The sequence below is a fragment of the Aythya ferina genome (genome assembly GCF_964211825.1).
Source record: "Aythya ferina genome assembly, chromosome: 21".
Lineage (NCBI taxonomy): Eukaryota > Metazoa > Chordata > Aves > Anseriformes > Anatidae > Aythya > Aythya ferina.
Window position 1 is genome coordinate 6,872,985 of NC_140319.1, and position 27,134 is coordinate 6,900,118.

Consider the following 27,134-nt stretch of genomic DNA (forward strand, 5'->3'; position numbering starts at 1 on the left):
CCAGTAACCCGACGCCGAGCGGGGCCCGACCACCCCCGGCACGGGGGGAGCCGCCGCCGTCGCCTCCCGCCCGGCCCCGGCCGCTCCGTTTCCCCCCCCCCCGACCCCTACACCACCGCTCGGTGTTGGGATCGCGGCCTCTGCCCGGTACCGGGGGGTCGGGGGGCTCCGGGTTGCGGTGGGGAGGAGGAAGGGGGGCGGCGGCACCCCCCGGCCCCGCGGTGGTGGCGCCCGGGAAGATGGCGGCGGGGCCGGTGGGTGCCCGGTGGGTGCTCGGGGGGTGCTCGGGGGGTGCCCGGTGGGGCCCTGGGGTGGCGGGGGGCGTGCGGGGTGCAGGGGGTGGGTGTGAGTGTGTGTATAGGGCTGTGAGTACACGGCACGGGGGTGTAAGGACACGGGGTGTGTGTAAGTACATAGTATGGGGTGTGGGGTGCACGGGGTGGGTGTAAATACGTGGTGTAGGGGTGTGAGTACGCGGCACAGGGGTGTAAGTATGTGGTACAGGGGTGTGGGGTACACGGGGTGGGTGTAAGTGTGTGGTAAAGGGGTGTGAGTACACGGCATGGGGGTGTGAGTACATGAGGTGTGTGTAAGTATGTGGTGTAGGGGTGTAAGTACGTGGTATGGGGGTGTGGGGTGCACGGGATGGGTGTAAGTATGTGGTATAGGGGTGTAGGTACGTGGTATAGGGGTGTGAGTACACGACACGGGTTTAAGTACACCAGGTGTGTGTAAATACATGGTATGGGGGTGTAAGTACATGGTATAGGGGTGTGGGGTACACAGCGTGTGTGTAAGTACATGGTATAGGGGTGTGGGGTACACAGGGTGTGTGTAGGTATGTGGTATAGGGGTGTAAGGACACGGCATGGGGGTGTGTGGGGCACAGGGGTGCGTGTAAGTGCACGGCACAGGTGTGTGTAAGTACACGGTGTATGTGTGGGGTACACAGGCGTGTAAGTGCACAGCACGGTGTGTAATTACATGGCAGGTATGTGTAAGGACACGGCGTGGTGCCTGCGATAGATGGCACAGGGGTGTAAGTGCACAGCATCATGCGTGTGGTACAAGGCACAGTGTGTGATAGGTGGCCTAGGTGTGTGTGATGCACGGTGTGGGGTTTAAGGACATGGCGTTGTGGCAGTGATACACGCGTGGTAAGTACACGGTGTGGTGTGTAAGTACCTGGCACATGTGTGTATTTGCACACTGAGCTCTATGGTCCAACCTCTGCACTTCCAGTGCCGTGCATGCATGTGCTACGTGTGCTCTGTGTGCTGGGGCATCCAGCCCTGGTGTTTTCCCCTGCTCCTGCTCTGCTCCAACCCTACTTTTCCATCCCCTGCCATGGGGCAGAGCCCCTGGCCTGGGTGCGTGGCAGCGTGGGGCAGGGGGAGCCCTGTGGGGCTGCAGGGCCGCCAGCAGCAGCAGCTCCCCGTACTCTTGGGTGACCTTTGGTGGCTCCTCACAGCTGTGCTTTTTGGCTTCCAAAGGGAAGGCCACCGTGTCCACAATCTGAGGGTGGCGGAGAGCCCAGGAATTTTATAAAACACGCAGGATTGGGAGCGTACATCTGTGCTGCTCTGCCACTTAAAGTGTTTTTCAGTATGCCAGCTTTCGTGTGCCATCTTCTGCGCGTGCGCTCCCCTGAACCAGGCTTTCTTTTCCAGATGAACGTTCTCTGTAGCAGATGCCTAGAGGAAGAGGTGACCTTCTGAGCATCAAGATGAGCGAGTGGGAAAGGATTTTTCTGCAAAACCTCGCTGTTCCTCCCCACTCCCAGCGGAGGCGGAATATCCCGAAGGAGTCAACGGCTTTTCAGTGCGTCCTGAAGTACATCGAGGGGACTGTTGTTACGCAGGTAAAGGAGTGCTCTGCTGGTGGCCTTGGACTGGCTGAAAAAACAGAAGAGCACACACGCCCCAAAGCCTTTGCCGAAAAATGCCACATTGGTTCAAAATCCTCCTGCGTACCCATTAGAAAAATGGGACGCTGCTGCAAACTTGCGAGGGTGGAAATTCTCCAGATGAGATTCGCAGTAGTGGGGCTTGGGCAGGAGTTGCTGCTGTGCCCCTGGATAGGCAGAGGCAGCCTGGTCTTGCCTGGTTCGTTCTTGATTGCCCGATCCTGTGCTTGCTGAAGAGACAAGGCCATGCACAAATTCATGTTCCAAGGTTGTTTTTTTTTTATAAAGATTTTAAAGGTAGGAACCGAGCTCAGAACTGAAAAACATTCTCATTTTCAGTACCGCTGCTCACAATATTGAGAATCAGAAATGACAAGCACAAAATGTGTCACTCCAACTTGGCCACGAAAGTCACTTAGTGCTTTACCGTCAGGGTTTGCCTGCTGAGCCTTTGGTTTCTGCTCATCGTGGTGCCAACAGGAGGATTGCACTTGCTGTGTTTTCAGGCCACAGCTCAGAGAGATTGAGATTACAACAAAATTACTGTTTTTGGCAGGGGAGCTAACTGTAAATCTCCCAGTAATGTGAACTGGGGCCATATCTAAATTCCATGTGTTTTTATCTGAGTGTTACAATTTTACATGTAGGTTTTTAATGCAGGTAAACATTTTTACATTAAAATCTCTGGGTCACATTTTAGAAATACTTTATCACTTTGAGATGTTTAATACCGTGTCCAGCTTTTGCTTGGCCTTTTTTAATCTCTTGCTTTAAAAAAGATGGCCCAGCTGGCTCTAGAACAGCAGTTTCTCCATGCAGGCAGAACGATGGCAGTTTGCGAAGGCACACTTTGGCCCCACACGTGCTTCTTCAGCATCATTTAGGAAGCAGGAGCTAACTGTGCTTTTGTGCAGGGTGTTTTGCCTGTGTCTGGGGGCAGGGAGGACACTGCTCCTGTTCTTCTCCATGTGTTGCAGCAAGCGGCGGGCAGCTCAGTGGCCGTGGAGTTCCAGCTGCGCCTGTCCCTGTTCGATGTCACCTATCACCACTTCTTTGGCAAGACGTGGCGGAGCAGTGCCAGGACCCCACGCAGCGCCCCGCAGCAGCGCCCCAGGGTGGTGTTCAACGAGGTAGGGGGTGAGCACCCGTTCCTGGGCGGGCTGGGCTGCAGGAGAGGTGTTCAGCAGGGATTTAACCTGAGCCGTTTGTCTTTGCACCGGGGTGGAGCAGGAGAGCGTGCCGTTTTAAAATAGCATGAGCATTTTAAAATAGCATCTCCCAAGTGTTCACGGGCTCTGGTTCATTGTCTGTCTTATGCTGTGCTTATTTTCCCTGCTGAGCTTTTTCTGCAGCAGTTTATTTTACCACTGTTCTCTACATATGCATTTACTATAGGAAAAAGCAACAACAACCCCTTTTCCTTCTGGTGCTTCGTAATCTTTTGGCTAGGTACATCTCAGATGCTGTCCATTAAGGCGCAGTTATTAATCTTTTATGAACAATTTATTATTTCGGGAAGGTTCCGGCCTCCTGTGAGCTCAGGCTGGGCAGTGCCGTGGTAGCAGCCGGTGGCTCGTGCTGCTGCCTGCTGTGCCACTGTGCCAGCAGCAGAGTGCAGTGTTTGTTCAGACATGGGAAGGGAATGAGCAGCAGCACCAGCAGCAGCTCTGTTTTCATTACCTGGTATTAAACCTGCACAAAGCCATGCTTTTATCTGTCAGGATTATCAGCAAAACACAGTGTCTCCTGTCCTGCCTGCTACCCTGAGACAGAACCTTGCACAGGTCCTCGGGTGTGCAGCTGGCAGCACTGCTCCTGTTGCTGCTCTGCACAGCCAGGGGGGAGGCTGCAGATCCCAGCAGCACGGACATCGATTGCAGCTGAGATTTCATCTCCTTGGTCAGGACACTGTCTAATTATAACCTTTATTTCCACTTCAATCAATGCATTGCGCCGAGGATGAAGTTTAGCATAGATTAGAGCCGTGCTCCTTGATTTAAATCGGGGATGGCATCTGAGGGACACTGGCATATGCATTTCTTCCTGGGGTGTTTGAATCATCACTCGACCCGTGCTTTTTGAATAGAGATGGAGGAAACTAAGGCACGGAGTGCTGCAAGGAGAGAGAACCAGTGCACTGTTCCACGTGCTGCACAGCCTGTGCTTTGAGCACCATCCCCGTGACCGCAGCGTCACCAGGGGAGCGAGCTCAGCAGCAGGTCTCTGGGCAGGGCAAGTGTGTCCCCACGAGGATGGCAAACACGAGGTTACCTCTGCTGGGAGGAGGATTCGTGCTGCCTTAGTGTAGGGCTCAGCAGAGAAGGAAGCGTTATTGAGCCTGTTAGCTTTTAAGGAGACAACTGTAAACTTATTTTAACAGTGGATTCACTTGAACGGCTTTTTTTCGTTGCAAGTTATGGCATCAGTCTCCTGCAGCCTGGCCACTTGTCAGCTGCTGGTGGTCATTGTTTCAGCATTTTGCAATAAAAGATAATAGAATAACGATTTATTTCTCGGGGATGATGTGATAATGTCTCTCTCTGTTATCCCTACCTGACAGTCTGTGATTACAGCAAATGTTTTCTCTGGGACACCGCGATAATGAGTTTTTAATAGAAAGATTAACCCTGCTGTAAATCCTGTCCCTGGGAGGTGACCTGTGTCCTGTCCCCTTCACCCCTGCCCTGTGCTGTGCTACTGGGGCTCGGGGGCTCCTGCAGCCCATGGCACACCCAGCCTGATGCTTTAACTGGACCTGGCACCGTGCACATCCTGCAAAACAGGCATCATCGTCTCCTCCTCCCTGTTCTCTCTGCAGTGCTCGCTGTGTGACATGTCCTTGCCAGCAGCTCTGAGATGCCTTCTCTCCTTCCTCCCTGTCTCTCCTCCAGGCCGTTTACTTCCACACCTCGCTGAACCACCCCAGCATCACGGCTGTGGTGGAGGTGGTGGCGACAGCCCAGACACCGGAGGGGCTCTCCCAGGATCTGTCGTGTGGCTTTGGGCTCATCCCCCTGTTCGACAGCAGGTGGGATCCCACGGACCTGGCCGCCAAGGACAGAGTGTAGGTACTGCCAGCCCCAGGGCGTGCCTGCACAGTGGGGCACGATTGCTTCTGGGGGGGAGAAAAGGTGGTCCTGGGGCTGCAGAGACTAACCTAGCTTTTAGAAAACAGAGTTTTGTTATTAGAAAATCAATGGTGGGGTTATTAAGTGATGCATATCTTTCTTGTACTGTTTTTATCATGTTAGAGAGTAGGAACTTCGGCTTCTTTTTTTTTTTTTTTTTTGAGCAGAAGAGTTGCAGGAAATGTGCTTCAGGATGAGTTTATGGAATGCTTCACGTTTGGTTCACGCTCTTTGGTTTCAGACTCAAGCTGTACCACGGGACACCGCGTGCCTTACTGCACCCACTTTTCCAGGACCCTGTAGAAAGTAAGCAGCAGCGAGATACTAGCATCACTCCTTTCGTTGCAGTTTTTGTTATCCAAATAGGTATTGTGTTTGTTTGCTGGAGGCAAAGGTACACGGTCTGTGCCTTCTCAGTGCTAAGCAGAAGCGTGCCTTCTCCTTTCAAGCACTGGAGTTGCACGGTAGGTTTCAGTACCATGGTAAAAAAAAAAAAAAATAAAAATTAAGAACATGAGTCAGATCTGATGAAAAAATAACTGTTTGAATATATGGTTATTACTTGGGCTCATTTTGAGAAGTGATCCCTATTGCGCAGAGAAAGCAAAGGAAATTTTGTACTGTTTTGGCACACTTCAGGGGAAATGGGTATAGAGGGGAAATGCTTTTCTAAGCAATGCAGTAGAAAGAAAATGTAAGGCTTGTGGGTTTCTGTTCCAAAAAGACGTGTTGGATTTGGAAGCTGATAGCTGCATTGTCCCAGGTGAGGCTCCCCAATGAGAGTCACCTTGTGCGAGATGCCTCTCTGTGTCTAGCAAAGCGGGGAGGTGTCCTTGTGCTGGAAATACACACGTGCCTGCTGGTGCTGAGGCTGAGGTGCACTGACGAGTGACGGGGACAAATTCTGTGCTTACCCTGTACTGATGGTTATTAAAGATGTTTGAAAAATGGTGAATGTTACGCCTGCCCCTGACAGCCCATCGGAAAGCTTTCTGCTGTCGATACATTGCTTTTTGCCTGGAGAAGGCATCTTGGGTCTGGTGCTGTTGGAGAGGAATAATCTGCCTCTGAGTGATGTTCCTTCCCAAGCACTCAGGGTGTCAGCACAGTTGCTAGAAATAGTGTGTGTTCCTTCTAGCCAGAAAGGAAGAGCACCTCTGTTTTTTCCATTTGATGTGAAAATGGTTTAACTTCTTAAATCTGAGAAAATATTCATGTTTCTTAGCTGGAAAGCCGAGAAGTGTCTTAAGGCTCTTCCAAAAACCCTGGGGCTGTGCCATGTTGATGTGCAGTGCTGGTGGGCAACATGTGCTTCCCAGCAACTCGGGAGCGAGTGGGTTGTGGCCAGAGGATGTGCTGTGCTGCCTGGGAACATGCACTGCCCATCGGAGCTCATGTGGGTTTGGTTTTCCCCATCTTGTACTCTTGCTGCCACAGACTGCCATAAATTCCCTGGCACAGGGTCATTTAGGGGAACAGGGAGTCCGTGTTCAGGAATGCGGTGTATTGTCAGCAGGAAAAACATTGACTTGTCAAATTCAGGTTTTGCTTTGTTCATGAAACGTGCCTTTATTGATAATTTTTTCAACTGACAGCAGCACTGTAAAGCTCTCTTCCCGTTGCTTTTGTCATTTCACAATGTTTTCTCCTATTTAGAGAACAAGTACATGACGATAACGGAGAACAGCCACCTGCAGTACACCCTGAAGCCCCACCCGCCCCTGGAGACGATATTTCACCTCCTGCCTGAAAACCTTCTGGTGTCTGGGCTGCAGAAAATCCCTGGCTTGCTCCCTGCGCACGGAGACACAAGTAAGGGCCCCTTGAGTCCCACTGCTGCGGGTATCAAACTGCAGCGTGACACAGCGCTGCTCGGGGCTGCTCCTGCAGTCCTGCTCGTGCACCTCTGCCTCCCCGGCTGTGAAACTGGGCCCCTGTGAGTGGCTCCAGTGTGTGCCTGTCAGAGCCAGGCTCCTGCTCCCTGCTGGCCTTCTCCTCTCACCCTGCTCTACTTGCAGGCAGCATTGATTCATTTTAATTGTACAAACCAAACCTGCTGGCAGCCGGAGCAGGCAGGCATCCGTACCTCGCTGCTGCAGCATCCTGAGTCGTGCAGCAGTGATGTGTAAAAGTTATCGGTGGGGAAAAAAGTGACAAAGAAAGAAGAAAGGTTTGCAGTGAGCTTGGTTTGTGATTTAATCTGATTTCAAAGCCACATTGGATATTTTCTGCTGGAGCCCCAGTGGTGCCTGCTGATGTCCCTTCAGCGTGGTGCTGTGCATGTGCTGGCAGTGCTGGCTGCCTGCTGTGGGTGCCCAGCCTGGGGCTGGTTGTGTTCTGAGACCCCAGGGTCACCAACCAAGCCGGGTGGGTTGCAGGTGCCTATGGGAGGCTTTCCCCCTGCTGCAGGCTCAGTTTGTGTATTGGTGAAGGATCCACAGGTCCTACTGCTCTTCTTTGGCTTTACGATCTCTCTTCTGTGCTCAGGGTGTTAAAAACAGCCCCCAGAACACCAACGTGACCTGTGGGGCTCATTCTCTCTGCTTTCTACGTGGACAGAAATGTCACGGACTTCTCTGGAACTCCCCTGTGGTGGAGAAGCAATCGTGGCATTTGTATCCAGTCCTGAAATATGTCTGCGTGGCTTCATTCTGCTCTCTTCTCTGTTAATTGCTTTGCTCCTGGGAAAATGCAAGGGATAAATAATGGTTGCTTTAATTAGAGTCATTCAGAAGGAGTCTTAGGAGAAGCCCGTGCAGCTTGTTTAAGATTGTCCTTGTTCGTGGTGGTGCTCTGGGTAGTTAGAGAGCTGGCAGGTCCAGAGGGATGAGCTTCTCCCACACGCAGCCCTCATAAATCTTGCCTTATGGATGCCAGCCTTGCAGTTCGGGTTGATCTGACTGAAATGACGTGATCTGGAAACTCAAAGAACAGAAAGACAGTACCATCAGTTTGGCAGAGGAATTATTCTCCAATTTACTGCATGGAAAACCCTGCTGTTAACCAGTTCTTGGGTTGCTTCAATTAAGGTTAAAGCCGTGCATAGTACAGCGAGATCTGTGAAGCAGGTGGGTCCCTGGTGCTGCTGAGGGCCCTGCACGAGGCCGAACCTGGGGATGGCTGGAGGAGCCCTTGACCTCAGACAAGCAACAGGATGAAACCCAGCAGCTCTGGCACCTGCTACACATCCCTGTGTCCTGTGGCAGGGGTCTGTGTACACGGAGCCGTGCGCAGGTGCAGAGCAGCGATCCCACCTCATGGCTGGCAGAAGAAAACCTCTGGCACTGAAATCCCACCCAGCTCTCCTGGCTTGTGCTTGCCCATCAAAATGGGGCTTCACTGGCTAGGGATGCTACCTGTTCTGTTCATTTTTTTTTTGTTGAAAAGCCAGGGCTGTGCGGGCTCCTGGTGTGGGGTGCTGGGGGCACACTGCTGTCCTGCACCTGTCCTGGTGCTGTTTGCTGCTCAGGTTTGGTCTGAGGGCTCCAAGCCAGCATTGCCCCTGGCTCTGCAGCGTTACCCACAGCCAGCCTCTTGTCTTGCAGGTGACTGCTTTCTGAAACCACGGCTCATGAAGTCGGTCACCTGCTACCTGGACAAGCTCTCCATCAGGCTGTACCCTTCTCTGGAGAAATTCGAGGAGGAGCTGCTGGAGTTACTGAACAGTGACCGCTTGCTTAAGGTAGTGCCAGTGTAATTACCCTGGGAGAAAGTACAGCAAATGAGCAATATGCCACTGCTGTGTTTTCAGCTAGAGAGGAAGCATTTGGATAAATTGCACTGGAGTGTTTGTTTTGCTTAGAATGTCCATTTTTTTTCTGCTGTGAAAGCCTTTTTCTTGCTTTATCTTGTAGATTCTTTTGGATTAGTAGTACACAGGTGCTTTGTGTAGGTTTTATGTTGAATATCCAGACACTAATCAGCAGAATTTAGCTCAGCTCTGCTACGAAGAAGGCAAAGAAAAGATTTGATGCTCATTCTCGTGAGCTTCCTTCTGCATCGCAGTGCTGTGAGCAGGGAGGCCTCCTGCCAAGGCCTGCTTATTTGTCAGGCCTGCGCTGGCTGCTGTAAAGATGGAACACGTTAATACCTAGAACTCACTGTGGGGCAGGTGTGTTTCAGTCTGTTTCTGACTGACCATACATTTTGTGCAGTTTTGGGTGCTGAGTGCCCCTGTGGCATCATGCACCGGGCCGTGCAGAGCCCCTCTTGGGGCTGGTTTCCCATGGCGATACGGGAGGTCTGTTCTCTGGGACCTGCTGTGGGTGCAGGGCCGCTGTCGGTCTGTCCCTGACCCCCTTGTCCCCCTGGTGCTGTAGGTGAGCACCCGGCCTGCTGGCAGCATGCTGTGGGTGCAGGAGCGGCGGCTGCGTGTCGGCGTCCACAACGGCCTGCACTTCGTCCAGGCGCCGCAGGTGGCCGTGCTGCTGCCAACAGCAGATGTGGCCCGCGGCCGGCCCGACGGCCCCACAGGCAGGTAAGGGTTGCCTGTGTTCCTCTCCCCATGCTGCCCGTGGGGCTGCAGCCGAGCCTTCCTCCTCCTCCTCCTCTCTGCAGTGCCACGGGCCAGGCCTTGCTCCTGAGGAGCCGCCTGCAGCTGAGCGAGATGGTTCCACACCCAGCCTTCGGGGTCTGCTTCCAGCTGGAGTACGTCGTCTGCGCTGGGGCCAGCAGCAAGGTAGGGCAGGGGGGAGGATGGCTGTGCTGTGGTGTCCCTGTTATGAACACAAAGTCTGCCCCTGCTGATCCTCAGGTGCTATGGGGGCTGTGGCGGGGCCCCATGGGGTCGGTGCAGGCACCGGGGGGCTCCTCCAGCACGCGGCCCCATCCTGCCAGCTGGGATGTGGGGTGGTGGAAAGGGAGCCTCCGGGCAGCCTGAGCACGGGGCTCAGGAACAATCCTGAGCAACACATCCAGTAAGAGCTTGGGGAGGACAGGAAGGGTGATGGAGGTCCCACCATTGGGTAGAGAATGGTTCAGATAAACTGTATGCTGTGGCATCTCTGATAGAGTTTTTTTTGAATTTTATAAAGAGACACTCTTATAAATGGCATGAGCAATGTGATTTAGGTTGGGAAACAGATTTTTCTGATAGTATTAGAAAATTTTGCTGTCTTTAAAAGTGGTAGTTATGTTATTTTTCACTCTTTTCATCCTGTTGTAGCAATCTTATTCCTTATCTTCTAAAAAGAAAGCACAGTGTTTTCCACAGAAATGGTTAACGCTGCAGAACAGCATTTTGTTGTGCCCTTGGGACTTGATTGACCTCAAAAATCAGAGAACCAAGGCTCAAAACACTTGTTATTTCTGTGAGCTATCTCTGGGACATGGGTTGTAGAGTTGCAGGATTTTCTGATTCAGAACTCCTATTTCTGCAGGGTTTCAGGATTTTGTGCGTTTTCCTTCCTTATTGTAACACACTGCTGCCCTGTGATTATTTCTGAAAAATGAAGTGCTTTCTGTGAACCAGAACCATCGCAGGATCTTAGTGCTGGGTGAATTGCTTCTTCTCTTCCCTTTGCTTTTCCCCACCGTCCCTCTTTCCTGTGGCCCGCTCTGCTCACCCGTTAAATGCTCTAGGGGGAAACCCAGTCATTTGGCTTTTACCAATTCTTGTTGGCTAGTATCACGGATCTGCAGGTGAGGAACATCAGGGAGAAGAGAGCACTCCCAGTAAGGAAATATTTCCAACAGCAGATTTATTCATCTTGGTAAAACTGCTGGAAATATGAGTGCTAGCTAGGCACTGCTTTTCTCTGTGTAATTATTCAGTGCATCCTTGGCCTTCTCGGTTGGAAATGTGAGTAGCTGTGTTTTGTTGGTCTCTCAGCATCTTTTAGGATGAGCCCAGCCCTGGCCAGCTGTACTGGGCTTGCTGAAGGACCAGGGCTCTGCCTTGGTGCAGCTCCTCCTGGCACCAAAATGCCTCCAGGCAGCCCTTCTGCTGCACCCCTGCAGGCCAGCAGCATTGGAGCCTCATCAGGCTTTCTTACAAGTGTGCCTCTTTCCATTAGTTCTAACGACTGCTGGGGATCTCTGCTGCCATCAAACTTAAATATCCACTTCTGCGTTTGAAACAGTGGAAAACTTTGAGGTAGGGGGGGAAAATTGTTCCTGGTGGCACAGTGTCTTCCAGGATCAAACAATAGCTCCTTTTGTTGCTCGTGAAGGGTATCGAAAGAACTGCCTCACTCTGTGGGAAGAGAGGCAAATATCTCCCATCAAAATGTCAGAGTGCTTTCTGCAGCACTATGTGTAATGTGTTGCAAATGGGCTTATTAAATCATTTTAATTATATGTTGTTAAATTTTTCCACTGTGTATATGTATATGGAGAAATTTAGCCTGCAGCAGTCCTGGAGTGTTCTGGCAAACCAATTTGGAAAATTTCAGCTTTTTTAATTTAAAAAGAGACTTTTCTTTAGAATTTAGCATTTATGCTGAAAAGAGATTAACCCCTCATGCTCTTTTTCCTCTCAAGTGCTGAGTTTTTTTTTTCTGGGAGCTGAAATCTGATGTTTTCAGGACCTTAAAATGATGATAAATCTCTGTACTAACTGTGCTTGCCGAGATCATGCCTGCTAGTGTGAATTTACTGATGATTTGTAGGTTTTTTAGCTATATCATTCAGTGGAGGTGCTGACAGCCAGGCTGTGCCACGCGACTCCACGCAGATGGATGCTGCCCTTCGGTGGCTGAGTGAGCAGCAGCTCAGATGGGATGGGGATGGTCTGGCTGCGGGGACAGGAGGTCGCTGGGCCAGCAGGGAGCTCCTGGTGAGGCATGTCCCTGTCCCTTGGTGAGCAGGGCTGCGGGTGCACCTCCCCAGCGCTCCTCCAGAGCGCTCTTCCAGCCGCGTGGCTGAATCAATAGCAATTGATTCGTTATGAGTCCCTAATTGTCCTGCTAAGATGGCAGGGAGAGGGTCGTTGGTAATGCAGTAAATGTCTTGTCTCGTTAGGGCTGTCCAGAACAAAACTGGGGAAAATGGATATTTCGAAAAGTGGCACGTGTGTGTGCCAGGTCAAAGGGATTTGTATTGACTGGGGGAGGAGAAGCAGAGAGGAGCTGTGCCATCGGGAATCAGGTGTTGAATTCACCTCGCTTAAAAAGCTGGAACCTGAGGACCTGCCGAGACAGGGATCCAGGTGCTTGGCTGTGCCGTGGGCCCGTGGTGCTCACAGCCATGGGGCTGCTGGCCCTGGGCATGCATCCACCCCTGCTCCCTCTGCCCTTCTTGTGTGTGCTTAATCCCTGAGCTGATTGCGGTGCCATAATTAGCAGCCGGCAGGGAGCTGCGGGAGGGACTTCAGGTGGAGAGCTGCAAGTTCGGTTTGGTGCCTTTCTGTCCATTTCCCTCGGTTTCAGGGGAGGCTGCTGAGGCATTGGGGTAAGTGGGAGCCTTCAGCCTCTGCCTAGCATGGGTTTCCTGGCTTTGAGGAGCAAGTGGTCAAAAATCTGTCATTTAGTGCAGCAATTGATGGGAGAGGGCCACAGCGTAATGGGCGCCGTGTCCTTGTTGTGGAGACCTGCTTACCTGCTGCACAGGGCCGAGTTCCCATCTCGTGGGGCATTGTCCTGGTTGTTATGGCAGTGCTGGTGATAAATTCCTAGTCAAGGCTGCTAGCTCTTGTGTTTATCTTGCTGGGCTGAAAATGTTCATCTGGAGGCAGACAGTGGCCAAGGAAAAGACTTGCTGCAGAAAAGGAGGGGTGGCGTTGTCTTTATTTATCCCAGCCTACGTGGGCTAAATATATACAGAGGACGAAAAAGCTCTAGTATTTTTGAAAAGCATTTTATTGTTTTGCTGATCCATAATATAGAGGTATAGTCCTTTGTGTAATTTTGTAAAGGGATAAGGTACAATTACCTCGAGTGTGATTGCCTAGCATTCTGCAAGCGTAGCGTGCAGGGAAGGGAATCGTTTCAGTGATATGCTTGTTAAGCTGGGAAAGAGCAGACAAAAACAAAAGGTACTCAAGGAGGAGGAGGAACGGCGCAATAATTACAGCGAGGAAGCAGGATTCAGACCTGCGTGCAGCTCTGGCCACAGTTCTGCTTAACCTTGAAGGGGTGAAGCTGTTTAGAAAGGTCCTGTTCCTGCCTGTTTTTGACCCATGTCCCCGTGTGTCCTGCAGGCTGAGGCTGGCAGTGCCCTGGGCCCGGCGGCTGACATGCACGCGGTGCGGTGGGCGCTCTGGAGCCCCTTCCTGGGCACCGATTCCTCCCCGGTGGTGCTGCCCCTGCGTGGTGGTGCCCGCCGTAGCCCTGGCCAGGCCTTGGTCTTCAGGGCCCCTGCTGACAGCGAGAGCTCCGAGGAGGTAAGGGATGCTGCTCCGGGGAGGTAAGGGACGCCGCTGCCTCTTCCTCTGCACCCTAAATGCCCTTCAACACCCCAGTGGCTTTCCCAGATGGGCTGTCCATTACTGGAACCTTTCCAAGTGTCTGGGTGATGGGGACGTTTTTTGCAAGTCTGAGTGAATAGAGTCATGCGAAAAGGAAGATAACAGCCCTCCGCCCCTTCCCTGTGCACATGAATACTTGTATATGCTGCGCTCGGTGTCAAGCATTTTAGAGGCTGTGAGCACGCGGCGGAGCTGGTCAGCACACTTATTTACTGTGACGCTTCTGGGAGGCCTCTGTGACTTGAACTGTTTTATTCTGGGCGATGTACACGCAAATGAAAAGAGGAAGGCCTTGCCCCAATGTGTTTATGGCTTATCAGTAAAAGCGAATTACTGCTCAGGTTGAGGCCGCGCAGGGGAGAGTCACAGAGATGCATCCAGAACTCTGTTAGTGTTAAACTGCCCTGATTGCTCTCTGCCACAGACAGATGGGTGCCTACACAGCTTGCTCTGTTGAAGATTGGGTTATTCATGAATGGGGAAAGGAGCAGCACCTGTGTCTGTGCTGCAGTGTGCTTTTAAGTAGCTGGTGGCTCTGTGTGCATGCTCTTCACTCAGAGGAGTCTGATACCTGGAGTGGCTGCAGGCAGTTTGCAGATGTTGGTGTGCTTCTGCAAGGGCACGGGTGTCCGGGGAGCTCACAAATTGCTGGATGTGCCTGCACCTTGCACCATGGCTTTTCTGTTAGCAGGGGGAGGGGATGGGGTCTGCTTTCAGAGGTAGGAGTGAGTATGTACACAGCACGCCTTCTCTAAAAGTATTTAACTTCAAATGTTCAGGTGAAGCAAGTTGCCTCTGGTACTGTCCAATTCCATGTTTCCACCGATTCAGAAGAAAATCTTGCAACTTCAACAGATACGTCAAGTAAAGCCAGGAAAGAGTCAGAGAAGCCTCCTACACCATCTCTGAGTGAGTGTTTTCCATGTTGGTGACATTTAAAATACAGAGTGTAGCACTGGTATCTGATCAAGAGAAAAAACAAACTTCACGTGACTCCCAGTGAGCTAGTTTATGAATTACTGTAGTGAATGGAGTTTACATTGGTTTGGTTTCAGTTCTCACTTCTCCTTTTTACCTTCTAAAGTTTACCTGTGATGTTGGAACAGGGCCATGTGCAGGAATTGCACTAATTTGCAGGGTGCCACCAGCCCGCCCCCATTTTGGTTCTCTCTGACAACATTTGGGCTTCAGCACTGAACCACCAAAAACTCCTGGAAGGGCCTCGCAGCCTCACCAGCAATGCGTTGCTCCCTGCCAACACTGTTACTTATCTCTTTGAAATCATAATCCCTCCAGATGGTTGAGGACAGAAGAGGTGTCAATTATAGGCTGAGTAATAAATAATCTCGTTGAGCTGCAGTTCCTAGAGCGTGACAGCAACACACGTTTAATCAGCACACACCTCGAACGCGAGGGGTTCTGTGCCAGTGTTGAGCTGGGAAAAACCAGGCTCTGTGTGTGTGTGCATATATATAGTACGGGAGTGCCAGATGGTGGGGTTCTCAGCACCGATCTATGTCTCTTGGAGATAGAAAGAAAATTTCCTTTGCTTTGGGAATGGAGTTTGGTCAGTACCCAGTGCTCTTGGAGACCCACTCCGGTTCACGCTGCTTTGTTTCTCTCAGCTCTCCCCTTTCATGATCAGTGGGAAGAAACCCATAGGTCTGTTTTAATCTGTGTTTTTCCCCCCCGCACACAACGTAGGACTGGGATCAAAGTAGGTCTGTACAAGTTTTCTTCTTTGTCCATTCTGGAGCAATTTGATGTTCCCCTGTGCACTCTGCTGAGGAGGATGCTCCTCTTCCACGGAAAGCCTCTCAGCTCCCTTGTTTTTAATCTTTTTCAATTTATCTATGGATGTGCAAACCAGATTGCTCTCAACTTAACTGCCTGTTTAAACATCAATATGTGAGTTTATTACCTTATTAATGGGGTGTTGTTACTGCAGTCTATAGGACCGTTTGTGCTTGAGGGACTGCCAGAAAAGTCATCTGTTAGTAAATGTTGTGCTGTACAGACAAGTGCCAGTTTTAACCGTGTGCTTGCCTGCTCAAGCAGCCAGGCTGTGTCAAATGACTGGGGGGTTCCCTCTGAATATTTCATGAGCTCGCAGGGCTCCTCGGTGAGCCTAGCAAGGCTGCAGCTGCCAGACAGGGTGGAGAACTCTGGCTGCGGGTCAGGGATGCAGTTGGTGTGGGAGCTGCGTGGTCGGTCCCGCACTCGGCTCCGGAGCTGCGTTGCCTCCACGAGATGGCAGTGGCACCATGGGTTTGCCGCGGGAAGTCCCTGACCCACATCCAGCTTCAGGCTTGCTGCCTCTGGGGCTGTCTCTGCTAGTTTAACGGGTTTTAAAGCAGAGATCTTCGAGGGTAAAATTAAGAGGTTTAGCTCCTGGTGTTGGAGTTCGCCGGGATACGCTGGATTAGGCTGCTGTTGACATTGCTCTGAGGCTGTTCTTTCCCTGATGTTGCTTGAAAGATCTCTCTTGAATGCATTTCAGCTGGTATCAGTCAATTCAGTGAACCGCAGCGTGGTGAAAAGAGAAGCCTGGCAGAATGTGGTCTGACAGTGACCCTCTGTGCCCATGCATGGGGCTGGAGATGCTGGGCTGCCCGGACACGTGAGCAGCATGCTTGGGGCATCCTGAACGCAGTCCCCCTTCTCTGGGGATGGCCCCAGCTCCCCTCTGGCAGTGGCTGCATTTTCAAGGAACCATTCTTGATCCTGGTTTCCCCACCAAAAGGGAAATGGCTTTGGAGGCTGGTTATGTGGTCAAGGGGCACAGATGTTGGATGGAAGCTGGTGGCTGCGTGCTCTGACAAGGACCCTGGGCATGCAGCTGGCACGCAGCCCTTTGTCCTGCGGCATGCCCAGAGGTGCATTTGTAAGGTTTGGCGTGGGAGTTGTGACCCCACGGCCACTGCTCCTTTACTCCCCTCTGCTGGTTGCCTCTGCTCTGCAGGTTAATTCGGCAGCAGCACTGTTTAGGTGCTCAGCAGCTCCTGGGACAGGTAGCTTGCTGTGATCAGAGCTGGTGCTTGCTTTTACCCATTTAGGACGTTCACAGCTACACTTAAGGAGACCTGTGAGGCCACGTCCTTTCTCGTGACAGCCGCTGGGATGAGCGGTGCTGCCAGCAGCCCCCAGCACCGGTCCTGAAGCCGTGCAGTGAGCCCAGCAGCTCCCCAGGAGGCCAGGACACCCTGGCAGCTTCTGTGGGTGTTTTTTTCCCCTGGGATGGGATGGAGCAGGAGGTTTGTCCTGTAGCATTTACAGGACAGGGTGCAAGCAGCTTAACAGTGCGTGGGGCTAAGTCTGTGGTCGAACAGATGGGCTGGAAAACCTTCTGCTGTACTGACAGCTCCAGTGCCCCTCGTACTTCTGCGCACAGTTGCTTTAACAACAGCTAAAGTCATTGTAATTGAGGGAAAACATTATTTTTGACAGAAGGGAAACAGGGCAATTTCCGTTGGACAATAGTCAGAATGAAATAGCTGGAATATATGTGGTCGAGAAAGCAAAATAAAGTCCCAGCATCGCCAGAAAACATCTGTGTTCCTTGTCTGCTGTAAAGGATTTGCTGCTTACTGGAACAGCGAGTTCAGCCGTGCCAGCAAGCGAGCAGACCAGCCAAATATAAACACAGTAAAACTCATACTGTTTCAGGGCATGAATGTACGAACAGATGAAAGTAGTGACAAGAAATAATGGAGGAGCTATGAAAACCTTAAGTATCCTAAAAACTTTCACGTCTCATTAAGCAATCCACTTAGCCAGTGCCACATGGCTTTAAGGGAAACTGCAGCACTGTCTAGAGATGGAGGAGCTGCGTTTTACAGCAGGAAAACTCTCCCTGGCAGATTTAGCCTAATTCCCAGCAAAATAACCGATGAATCTGGAGATGTGCTACATGTTCCCGCCCCAGGTAGCGCTCTCATTGGAAAAATAAGTCAAGCAGGGGGCTGAGAGGCAGCAGGCCACCTTGCTGAGCTGGTTCCATCTCTGAAAAATAGACTGTGGTGAGGGCTGGGCTGGATGCGGGTGCAGCAGACTCGGGCTGGGGGTGATGGCTTCATCTCCTTGTGCCTCTCCGCAGGTTCGCCCTCCTTGCTGCGCCCGGCGACCTCCCCGCGGGGACCAGGGGTAAGTAAGTGCTGCCCTGGGGGCTGTGACCAGAAGGTGGGACACGTTGTGGGGTGGGGAGCCCAGGGGTACAACCCCCAGGGTGGCTCCTCCGAGCTGTGCAAACCACCTCTGCACAAGGTGCTGGAACAGGGGAATTTTAAAATACATACTCCTAGTTTTCTGGGTTTTAATAATTTCTTACTGGTAATGCTAACAAAGATTGTTACCTTGGCATTTTGTTTTGGGGAGATTTTCTTCCCTTAAAGCCTTGCTGTGTGAGCCCTGCTGGGTGTTGTGCCTTGCCTGTGTGGCTGCGTTGCTGAGCTGTGTGGGCACGGGCAGCAACCAGCGGCACTTCCACATCACGTAATGTGGTCCAATTGCTGAGATCACGCTTAAAGTCCCATTAACTGCTCATTTTCAGGGCTGCCAGGGCCAAGAAACACTAAAAATGCAGCTAAAATCCACTTCCACAGAGGGAACAAAACAAATTCTGCATATAATTTGCTGGGCAGAATTTTCTGAGCTGTTTTCACTCCCCAATCACACCCCAAATACCTTTTTAAGGGCTGGTCTGGTTTTTTACAAGCCAGATTTGCTGGGCAGTATTGTCCACGGTACGTTCTGACAATGATTTCTTCATGGAGAGCTATCAGGATTTAAGATGAGCTATAAATACTGAAACCTCTGGTTTTTGTATCTCAATGCAGGCATCAGTGCCCACAAATATTTTTGATGAAATGAAATGCTTCATAGGACCGCATTGAACTCTTTGATCTTTCTACTGCATTTTCTTATTCCTCCCTTTGCGAGAGAAAGCAGAGCACAGCAGCTGAAGCAGAAAGCAGAGGTGTGAACCCACAGGCAGCCAAGCTGTGCCGCTTCTCAGCGGAGCGGAGATGCTGCTGAGCCAAATCTCAAAGCAAACAGCATTTGAACTGCACGGGCTGCTTGAAAATAAGTGCCTTCTGGCCCACCTAGCCCGTGGAGACTTCATGCAGCATCGTGGTGTGTTTTCCCTGGATGGTGCCAGCGTGTTCACAGTATCCTTTTTCCTTTCCAGTTGTCTCTCTCTGAGCTCTCGGCCTCGCCGCGGAGCAGCAGCGCCCCGGTGCCACGGCCCCGCGGGACACCACGGGACACCCACACACTCAGAGCCCCCGGCACTGCTCGTTCCGAGCCTGCTGTGCCCTGGCACGTGGCTGGGATCACGCACCTGGAGGCTGACCTGCACCCCGGATCCCCGGACCCCTCTGGCAGCGAGCAGCTGCGGGAGCTGCCCTTCGCACCGACCCAGCCACCCATCGCAGCCGTGGGGCTGCCGGCAGGCAGGTGGGGTTCTGGTGGTGCTGGGGGGTGATGCTGTGGTGGGGCTGAGCAGCCTCTCTGGGCACTGCAGTGTGCTGAGTGTGCCGAGGGAGAAGCCTGGGTTGGGGCATCGTTACCGCAGAACTCAGCCCTGTTTCTCTGCCAGTTCCAGCACCGTGCTCTCCCGTGCCTCCCTGGCGCTCCTGCATGCCTCTGGCTTTCCAGAAATCCTGGACTGCAACAAGGAGCCTGTGGAGATTGCAGAGCCCCTGGACTTCACGAGCTTCAGTCCTCAGCTGGAGGAAGCCGATGCTCTGCAGAGCAATGAAATAATCCTGCAGTTCCTTGCTTTCAGTAGGTAAGATGCCGAGCCTTTGTGGCGTGGTCTGTGGGTAGATTTTAGGTGCCTTTCAGGAGAGAATCCCTTCCCAAAACTGTCCACGAGCTGCTTTCAGGCTTGAGCAGGAGAAGCCCTTGTCAATGTGCTGCTTCTCCCAATGCCTGCCATGGAAGCAAAGCCCTGGAGTGCTTTAAAATGACATTATTGTTCTTTTAAGGCACTCTTCAAACATTCCGATTTTTTTTGTTGTATACATTAGCCACAGCATGACATGAAACCAGTTAATGCAGGATTTCTGCTTAAATGCATATTACATTGAGAAGCCGAGTTTGGAAAGGCTTTCTGAGGGTGGCTTTATCTTGCCAAGGCGCTGCTCACAGCTCTTCTATAGATGGCAGCGCGCTGTGCAAAGGTAAAATGCTACTTGTGCTTGGCTCTTCCATCACAGCATATGGTAGAAGACAGCTGGAATTATGAAGCTTTTGGAAAGCAAAGGCAAACCATATGCCCGCTGTCTTCAAAGAAGTCCAAATACTTTTGATAATACTGATCTTCTCTTGTACTCCTTCTTGGTGGGTGACAAATGCACGAGAAGCTTATGATCGGGGGAAGCGCTGCGTAACGGGCCAACCAAACCCACTCTTCTCTTGCTCAAGGGCTCCTCAGGATGGAGTGGAAGGGACGTGGCCCAGGACCGTCTTCCTCACCTTCCAGTTCTACCATTTCCCACCGGTCACCACACCACGTCTGCAGCTGGTTGACATGGACAGCGAGAAGGCAGCCAGGGCAGCCGCACCGCCTCAGCTCTTTGTCCAGATCAACAAAGATGGCACTCCACGTGCTGGTGAGGTCTGGTCCTGATGTGTTTTAGCATCCTCACGTGGCCTTTCCTCTTCAGGACTGAACAGGAGGCGTGTGAGAGTGTGGAAGGAGGAGTGGGAGGAAGATTGCGCTGTTGAGGTGAAAGGGTTGGTCAGGTAGTTAAAAGGCAGTGTATTTGGGCACAAGGTAATGAGGGTTTTCATGCACTTCATGCACAGATTCAGAGCTGAGCTGGGCGCATGTAAGCTGCCCAGAAGCATGTGATGCTCGTGTCAGGAGATGACGTGCCTGGTTTAAAGGCCTATGCATGATTACAAAGCACTGAATTCTCATCGTTCATTAAGCCTTGCTCAAGGGCTTGAAAGTACATCAGTCCTGAAGTCTTAGTGCTGTTTCACACGGTCCTTCGCAGGGTTCAGCAGTAAACTTGTGTGTGCATGGGCTGTGTTACGTTACTGTGCAAGGAATAGCCACCTGGGAGGTTTAAACATTTACTGGTTCAAGTGGCATTTTTGTCAATCAGATTTAGGCTTGCCTCCAGGCCAAGGGAATGGACTGATATCTGCTTTAGTAGCAAACCTCTATTAGTTTATGTGGCACATAATTAAAAATGTTCGAAATGTCAAACCGTGAAGTAAAACATCAATAAGTATTGGTGACATGATTCAGACATCTAGACTGCTGACTCCAGCTGTAGTTAAGTGCATTTAAAAAGATATGCAACACATTAAAACGAAGTGCCTGGCATAATCTAATCTGATTCTCGGAGCAGAATGCTTTTTCTTTCTTTTTGTGTCTCATTAAATTCTGGTCCCAAGGGACACCGAGCAGTTTCAGTTGATAAAGCTCCTTCTCCATCTGGAGTTATTAATGGTAATGAGAGAGGGCTGTACAGACTGAGCATTTCTGTGCAGGGGGTCATTCCGAGGGTGAACCTGGTTACTAATTTGACTGATGGGTTTATTAAGTTGAAAGTGCACTGCACGGGAGAGGAGGGGTCTGGGTGCTGAGGCTGGGTGATGTGGGTCCTGTTTCTGTTGCTTGAGGCATGGGGCTCCTGGATTTCCCTGCTCCCCATGACAGTGAGCTTGTGAGCAGGCAGGGCTCCCTAGTCCCGGCTCATGCAGACACAGCCCTCCTGGATTTATTTTTTATCACCGTGATCCATTTCTTGCAGGAGCTCCGGGGCTGCAGCTGAAGTACATGGTGGATCCTGCGTTCCTGAAGCCTGGGGAACAGCGCTGGTTTGTGCGCTACCTGGCTGACCACAGCCTTCAGATTGACGTCTGGGATGGAGACTCTTTGCTTCTTGTTGGGTCTGCCGCAGTTAAATTGAAGGTATGGAGCCTTTTTTTTGTTGAGCCTTAATGACTGCTAACAGTGAAGGAGAATTCCTGCTTAGAATGCAAGATTTTTAAGGGAAAGCCTGACTTTTTCTGTCCTGTGTAGAGATGCTGTTAGATTACCCTGGAGTCTTTAGTAATCAAGTTTTTATCAGCCACTCTGTTTAACTGAGACTGATGTCAATCTGACAAGCCTGTAATCACAGGATTTGTCATCTTATCCTTGAAAGCGATGGCGAAGCATTAACTTTCTTCCCTGGAACTTCTGCAGTATGCTAGGGCTTACTGGATAAAAAAATTAAAGCAGACCTAGGAAATGCAGAAACATCTTTATCCAGATCTTTTAATCTCTCAGATCTGAGTTGCCCTAGTAACTAGTTACCCTAATGCCTAGCTGTTATCCTTCGGGGAGCAGCTGCAATGGAACAGTTCCACCTGTGGCAGCCTGTGAAGGAAAAGCATCCACTGCTGTGAGCAGGAGAGGGGCCCCTTGTGCCAGGGCTTCCAGCAGACCTGGGAGCAAGGCAGCATCTCTCAATGCTTTGGCTGGGGGCCACGGGGGTGGGTGCTGCCCTGTCCTTGCTTTTTTTTTTTTTTTTTCCCCAGCCCCTGCTGCGCCAGGGCCGGCCGGCTGTCAGGACCCTCCACGAGCTGGAGGTGGCAACCACGGAGTACGAGCAGGATGCAGTGACAGCAGGCAGGGATGCACTGTGGCATGGAGCAATGCGGCCCGTGGACGTCCGTGTGGCAGTGAGGGGTCACCTCCACCTCTGCCTGGCCAACGTGGGTAAGAGCACTGCCTGGCATCCCTCCGAGCCCCGTCCTGGCTGTGCTGACAGGGCGCGATGCCTCGCTGGAGCATGTGGCTCTGTACTGGTTTTGAAGTCCAGCAGTTGGTAGCAGAATTGAGCTAGAAGCCACTGTGGTGGCTTTTGCTTTGGTCTCTGGTGCTGCCGGTGGTAATGTGCAGGGGTCTCTGTGCATGAGCAGGCAGCTCGGGGATGGAGCAGCTGCAGACCTGCAGCTGGGGGATTTCGGGTGGAGGTCACCTCTTGGTGGTCTTTAAGCTGCTTCTGACCCCATGATCTTAGAACCTCGACGTGGTGCAGCTCTGGCAGTGCGAAGCAGCAGGCATTTGGCTCAAAGTCTGGCTGTGGGCCTCCCTTTGTTTTTTTTTTTTCTCCCAGATTTTGCCTGTGACTGGGGAAGGCAAAATCTGGATGTGCCCTGGTAGAGCTCTGACTTGGTGCTGGAGGCAGCTCGGAGCCACGGAGCCACAGCCCCATCCCTCCGTGTGGGCTCGGGGGATGCTCAGTGGTGCAGGTGCTGTGATGCTCCTGGCTGTCTGACCCAGAGCAAGGCAGCTCTCAGGCCGATGGGATGGAAACGGTGATGCACAGATGGGTGCTAGCAAATAGCACGGAGGAGCAGGCAGCACGTGTGAAGCTGTCCCCGTCAGAAAACCAAGCTTGTAAGGACATTATTCTTCCCAGAATGTACTGGGTACTTTTTTATATTTAATTCACCGTCCTATAAATGTGCAGTGACTCCAGGTTTTAAACTCTTATCTTCAGAAGAAAGATTAGCTCCATTATAAGATATCTTAAATTGTCATTTTCATACTTTGCCTGCAAAAGGACGATAAGCTCCTGGGAAGGAGAATCTGAGATCCACAACCCGAAGAGAGGTTTAACTCAAACCTGGCAAAAAAAGGGAGAACAAAACCACACTGTTCCAGGACAAAAGCTGTCCTTTGATTTCTCTGCTCCCCTCCCCCCTTTTTTTTCCAAATTTATTTTCAAATTCAGAACAATGTTAGTAGGTTTCTGAGAGTTATTTATAAAACTTGGGCTAAGGCAGAGCTGTTTTGTGAATGCAGTGGTGTTGATTGAGCTGTTTGGAGAAGCAGCATTCGGCCACGGAGCAGTGTTTCTCATTGAAGCCTTCAGCTGAGGTGCCTGTCTTGTGCTGAGCATATTTCAGGTGGCAATGTCACTTTGAAATCAGAATCCATTGCAGAACAGGAATGCAGAATAATTGCAATTGGTGCTCTGAGCCCTGTCACACAGGTCAGTGCTGTGCCTTCTGGCCACCTGCTGGGGCTGCAAAAACTCAGGTACTTCTGCTGAAACTTCACAAAATACGGATTGAAATCGGGGCTGGGTACGGAGGTCAGCGGTAAATCAGTCACGATGTCCCCATTGCTTTCTAGTAGGAAGCGGCTCTGTCACTTACAGAAAGATATATGGAGTGCAATAGCAATAGGATTCCAGAGGGATCATCATAAAATGCAGAGAGCATTGTAAGCAACAAGATATTTGCTTCTGCCTTTTTTGTAAATTGTCTACAGAGATCTGCAGTGGGGATAACATTTTCTAGTGGATTTTATGACAATTTAAGAAATTTATGACAATATAAGGAAAAAGAAGTCTGTGCTGACTGCTTTCTTTCCACGTTGGCCTGAGCTTGCTGTGCGCTTTCTTTGGCAATAGCGATGACCTGGGGGGGATGCTCATGGGGACAGGGCAGGCTTCAACATCACCTTGTGCAAGGAAAGCCCTGCTGCAGGTGGCTGGGCATGGAGCAGGTCCGTGTGGAGGTGTTGCACTCAGGGACAGGGCTCACCCTGCTGTCTGTCTGTGGCAGGCCACCCCTGTGAGGAGACCCCAAGGATCCCGAGGCGCCCGTCACCATCGCGTGCCCGCCTGGTGCCCTCTCTGGACAGCGTCGGCAGCCTGCAGGGTGGCAGCTTGCTCTCCCTGCACGCCCGCAGCGGTGAGTCCTGCTGGGGTGGCACAGCCCGGGCTGGGCTGGTGGGTGCAGCACGGGGACACTTCACCCCCTCAGTGCCACACAGTGACCCAAGCGCCCTCCCTGCAGGTCCAAGGGTGTCGCGGGCACGCAGGCTGGCCGAGGTGGATGGCGAGCTGGCGGCCACGCTCTGTCGCCGCCGGCCAGAGGCCAGCCTGGGCTCCCCACGTACCCCCCAAGAGGCTGCAGACGTCCGGCGGCGCAAGCTGCGGCGCATGGCACTGGTGCGGCAGCAGGAGGAAGCCAGTGGGAGCACACCCCAGCGTATGGTGAGGGCAGGGGCTGTGGGGTGCCCTGCAGAGTCCGTGGTGGCTCCGGGCTCACTGTCCCCTTCCTCCCCGCAGGGCCGGCACGAGCAGTGCCTGCAGCACTTGCGGGACCTGCAGGTGATCGATGCCTACCGGGAGCGCACCAAGAGCGAGAGCATCACCCAGATGCTGAGCCAGGCCATCACTGCCACGCACACTGTCTATGCCGTGCTGGGGACGGCTGAGTTCTTCGAGTTTGCTCTGAAGAACCCCTACAGTGTCCAGCACACGGTGACAATCGAGGTTGACCACCCCGAGCTTAGGTAGGGGACAAAAGCCATCCCCCTGCGTGTACTCACTGTACCTGAGCTGGGTTCTGTCCCCGCTGGCTGGGGGCCTCTTCTCAAGCTGGGGACCCTCCCCAGTTTGGTGCAGATTCCCCTCCTGCCACACTTATGGAGCAGAGGGATGAGGGGGTGGTACCCACCCCATCCAGCTCTCACCAACAGCTCTGCCTCTCGCTCCTCCAGTGTCATACTGGACCCGAGGGAGTGGCGGCACTTCAAGGAGCTGACGAAGGCGGCTACACCGCTGGAGGAGGACATGTTCCACCTTCGTGATGACCTTAGGCCCCAGGTCTACCTGCGTCCCAAGGAGACCGTCCACATCCCGTTCCGATACCAGACGTTCTCGGCAGAGCCGGCTGTCGCAGCGGTGCCGGTATGCTGGGGGCTGTGCTGAGCTCAAAACCACTGCGTGTCCAGAGAGCAGAGCGAAGGGAGGCTCCCTCCTCCTCTCTGCAGGGCTAACCATCGTGCCAGCCTGCTGCTTTTACCCCCATTTTGTGCTGTTTCCGGTAGGAAGCAGAGAATTGTATCCTTAATCATTCCCCTCTGCTTTATTTTCTTACGTAGTGCAGGCCTGTTCTGGCCGTGTGGTAGAATTGCCAAGGAAATATTGGTTACGTGTAGTGGGGCTTCATCCAAACTGCCCTGTGTCCTGCAGGGGCCGGCGGGGCTGAGCGCCGGGGACGATGCAGCCACCACCTCCTGGCAGCCTGGGGCCCTGCAGACGAAGCACATCCAGGTGGGAAGCAGGGGAAGTTTGGGGTGTGGGGAGCTGCGGAGGTTTGGTGCTGAGCCCTCGGAGGTGTTTCCTTGCCTGCTGCTGAGCTGCTTCTCCCTCGGCAGGTCGCTTTCCGTGTCAGTGGGGGGAAGCCCATCGCGCTGCTGCGGGTGAAGGTGGAACCCCGTCCCCACGTGGTGGATCAGACCTTCAGGTTCTACCACCCCGAGCTCACCTTCCTGAAGAAGACTATCCGGCTGCCGCCCTGGCACACGCTGCCAGGTGACGCCTGTCCTGCTGGGGGAACTGGGCTTGGAGCCTTTGTGGGAGGAGGGAATTAACCCAATTAGTGAGCTGTCATTAATATGGAGGGCTGTGTTACCAGGAGGCCTTCCTGGAAGTGCGGGTGGCATCCAAGAGCAGATTTCCACCATCAGAGACAGCTTCTCTGCTTCCTTATGTCTTCAAGGCCTTTTGTGACTTTGTTTTGTGGCCTTGGGCTCCCCTGCTTGGTTTTTATCCATCTGCTTCTGTTGATTTATGCTTTGTTGAACCAGCGCGACCCGGTAGTTCTCTGGTAGCCTAACATAAGGGATTCTAGTTTACAGCTGCGTGATAGAGTAGAGTAAAACATAAACAGAGAAAATGCTAAATATTGTTTCATCTGTGTCTTTCTCCTTCGCAGGAGCTCCGGCAGGGATGCCGGGTGGGGAGCCGGAGATGTATGTTCGCTGCAGTGACCCTAACATAATTTGTGAAACCAAAAATATGGTACGAGTTACACTTAGACATCAGTTTGTCTTCTGTATCCTTCTGCCGTGGTTTGTTGTTTTAATCAGCAGAGAAATGCCTTGCACCCATGGCAGCGTTTCGATTTATCAGTCTATAGTAATGAAATACTGGCAGTGATTAAGCTGGAATTGCCCTTTATTCCCAATTAAAATGAGCTGCATTGTTTTTGCAGCTGAAGCCTAATGTTGTACCTTATCACATCATGCAGCAGCCTGTACTAGCTTGTCCTTTTGAGGAAATACTAAACAATTCAAAACACTGGTGAAAAGCAGCCTTCTGTCAAGGTGCTAGCTAGACATTTTCCCCTTCACCTGGGAGCATCCACGCCTGCTGGCAGCCACGAGGTGCACTAGCAGCGTGTCGGTGTGTGGGCAGCGAAGCTGCTGTCCAGCACTGGGCCACATTTTTCTCTTCCTTCCTTCATTATTCTTTGGCTCAAGCCCTAGAAGTTCTTGACCCAGAACTCACACTGTTTCTCCCAAGCGCTGCTTTTGTTTTTGCAGTTTCTAGCAAAGGTTTGAAGTTTGCAGGGCTTTCTTTTCTGCTGGTTGAGGTACAAATGAAAAAATAAATGTGCGCGTATAAATGCAGATGGTAATGGAGGGTAGTTGCTAATTGCTGGTGCAGGGATATGTTTGTGTAGTAATTGGATTATGGCTTGTTAGAAAACTTGGGGAAAATTTGCCAAAATTTGATTACAGGTGCAGACCTGGAATGCAATAGTCATTTGTATCCTCTTTTGTAATTAAAAATACTGGAAGAGCTCAACCAAGCTGGATAATAACTTAATAACATAGGTTTTAACTAGATCCTGAAAGCATCTGCTTTTGTAAGTGGGTTGG

The 27,134-nt window shown here is 51.8% G+C and overlaps 1 protein-coding gene across 6 annotated transcripts in view; it reads left to right on the forward strand.

Annotated features, from left to right (window-relative positions):
* The first annotated feature begins 20 nt into the window (after nucleotides 1-20).
* Nucleotides 21-27,134, forward strand: part of NPHP4 (nephrocystin 4) — a 32,039-nt gene continuing 4,925 nt past the window's right edge. Inside the window, exons 1-24 of one of the 6 annotated variants that reach the window (XM_084495097.1) lie at nucleotides 21-147; nucleotides 1,671-1,861; nucleotides 2,884-3,036; nucleotides 4,798-4,970; nucleotides 5,276-5,340; nucleotides 6,691-6,846; nucleotides 8,580-8,716; nucleotides 9,354-9,511; nucleotides 9,592-9,712; nucleotides 13,172-13,354; nucleotides 14,218-14,347; nucleotides 17,535-17,581; nucleotides 18,627-18,895; nucleotides 19,038-19,229; nucleotides 19,868-20,055; nucleotides 21,211-21,371; nucleotides 21,983-22,163; nucleotides 24,023-24,151; nucleotides 24,257-24,456; nucleotides 24,532-24,758; nucleotides 24,966-25,155; nucleotides 25,441-25,521; nucleotides 25,626-25,782; nucleotides 26,186-26,271. In XM_084495097.1, coding sequence (XP_084351223.1) covers nucleotides 1,691-1,861; nucleotides 2,884-3,036; nucleotides 4,798-4,970; nucleotides 5,276-5,340; nucleotides 6,691-6,846; nucleotides 8,580-8,716; nucleotides 9,354-9,511; nucleotides 9,592-9,712; nucleotides 13,172-13,354; nucleotides 14,218-14,347; nucleotides 17,535-17,581; nucleotides 18,627-18,895; nucleotides 19,038-19,229; nucleotides 19,868-20,055; nucleotides 21,211-21,371; nucleotides 21,983-22,163; nucleotides 24,023-24,151; nucleotides 24,257-24,456; nucleotides 24,532-24,758; nucleotides 24,966-25,155; nucleotides 25,441-25,521; nucleotides 25,626-25,782; nucleotides 26,186-26,271 — 3,555 coding nt within the window. In that variant the 5' untranslated portion in view covers nucleotides 21-147; nucleotides 1,671-1,690. Of the gene's footprint in view, nucleotides 148-182; nucleotides 255-908; nucleotides 1,158-1,670; nucleotides 1,862-2,883; nucleotides 3,037-4,797; nucleotides 4,975-5,201; nucleotides 5,341-6,690; nucleotides 6,847-8,579; nucleotides 8,717-9,353; nucleotides 9,512-9,591; nucleotides 9,713-13,171; nucleotides 13,355-14,217; nucleotides 14,348-17,534; nucleotides 17,582-18,626; nucleotides 18,896-19,037; nucleotides 19,230-19,867; nucleotides 20,056-21,210; nucleotides 21,372-21,982; nucleotides 22,164-24,022; nucleotides 24,152-24,256; nucleotides 24,457-24,531; nucleotides 24,759-24,965; nucleotides 25,156-25,440; nucleotides 25,522-25,625; nucleotides 25,783-26,185; nucleotides 26,272-27,134 lie in introns of those variants that run through there. The other 5 variants (XM_084495100.1, XM_084495098.1, XM_084495099.1 and 2 more) reach the window with 5 other exon arrangements.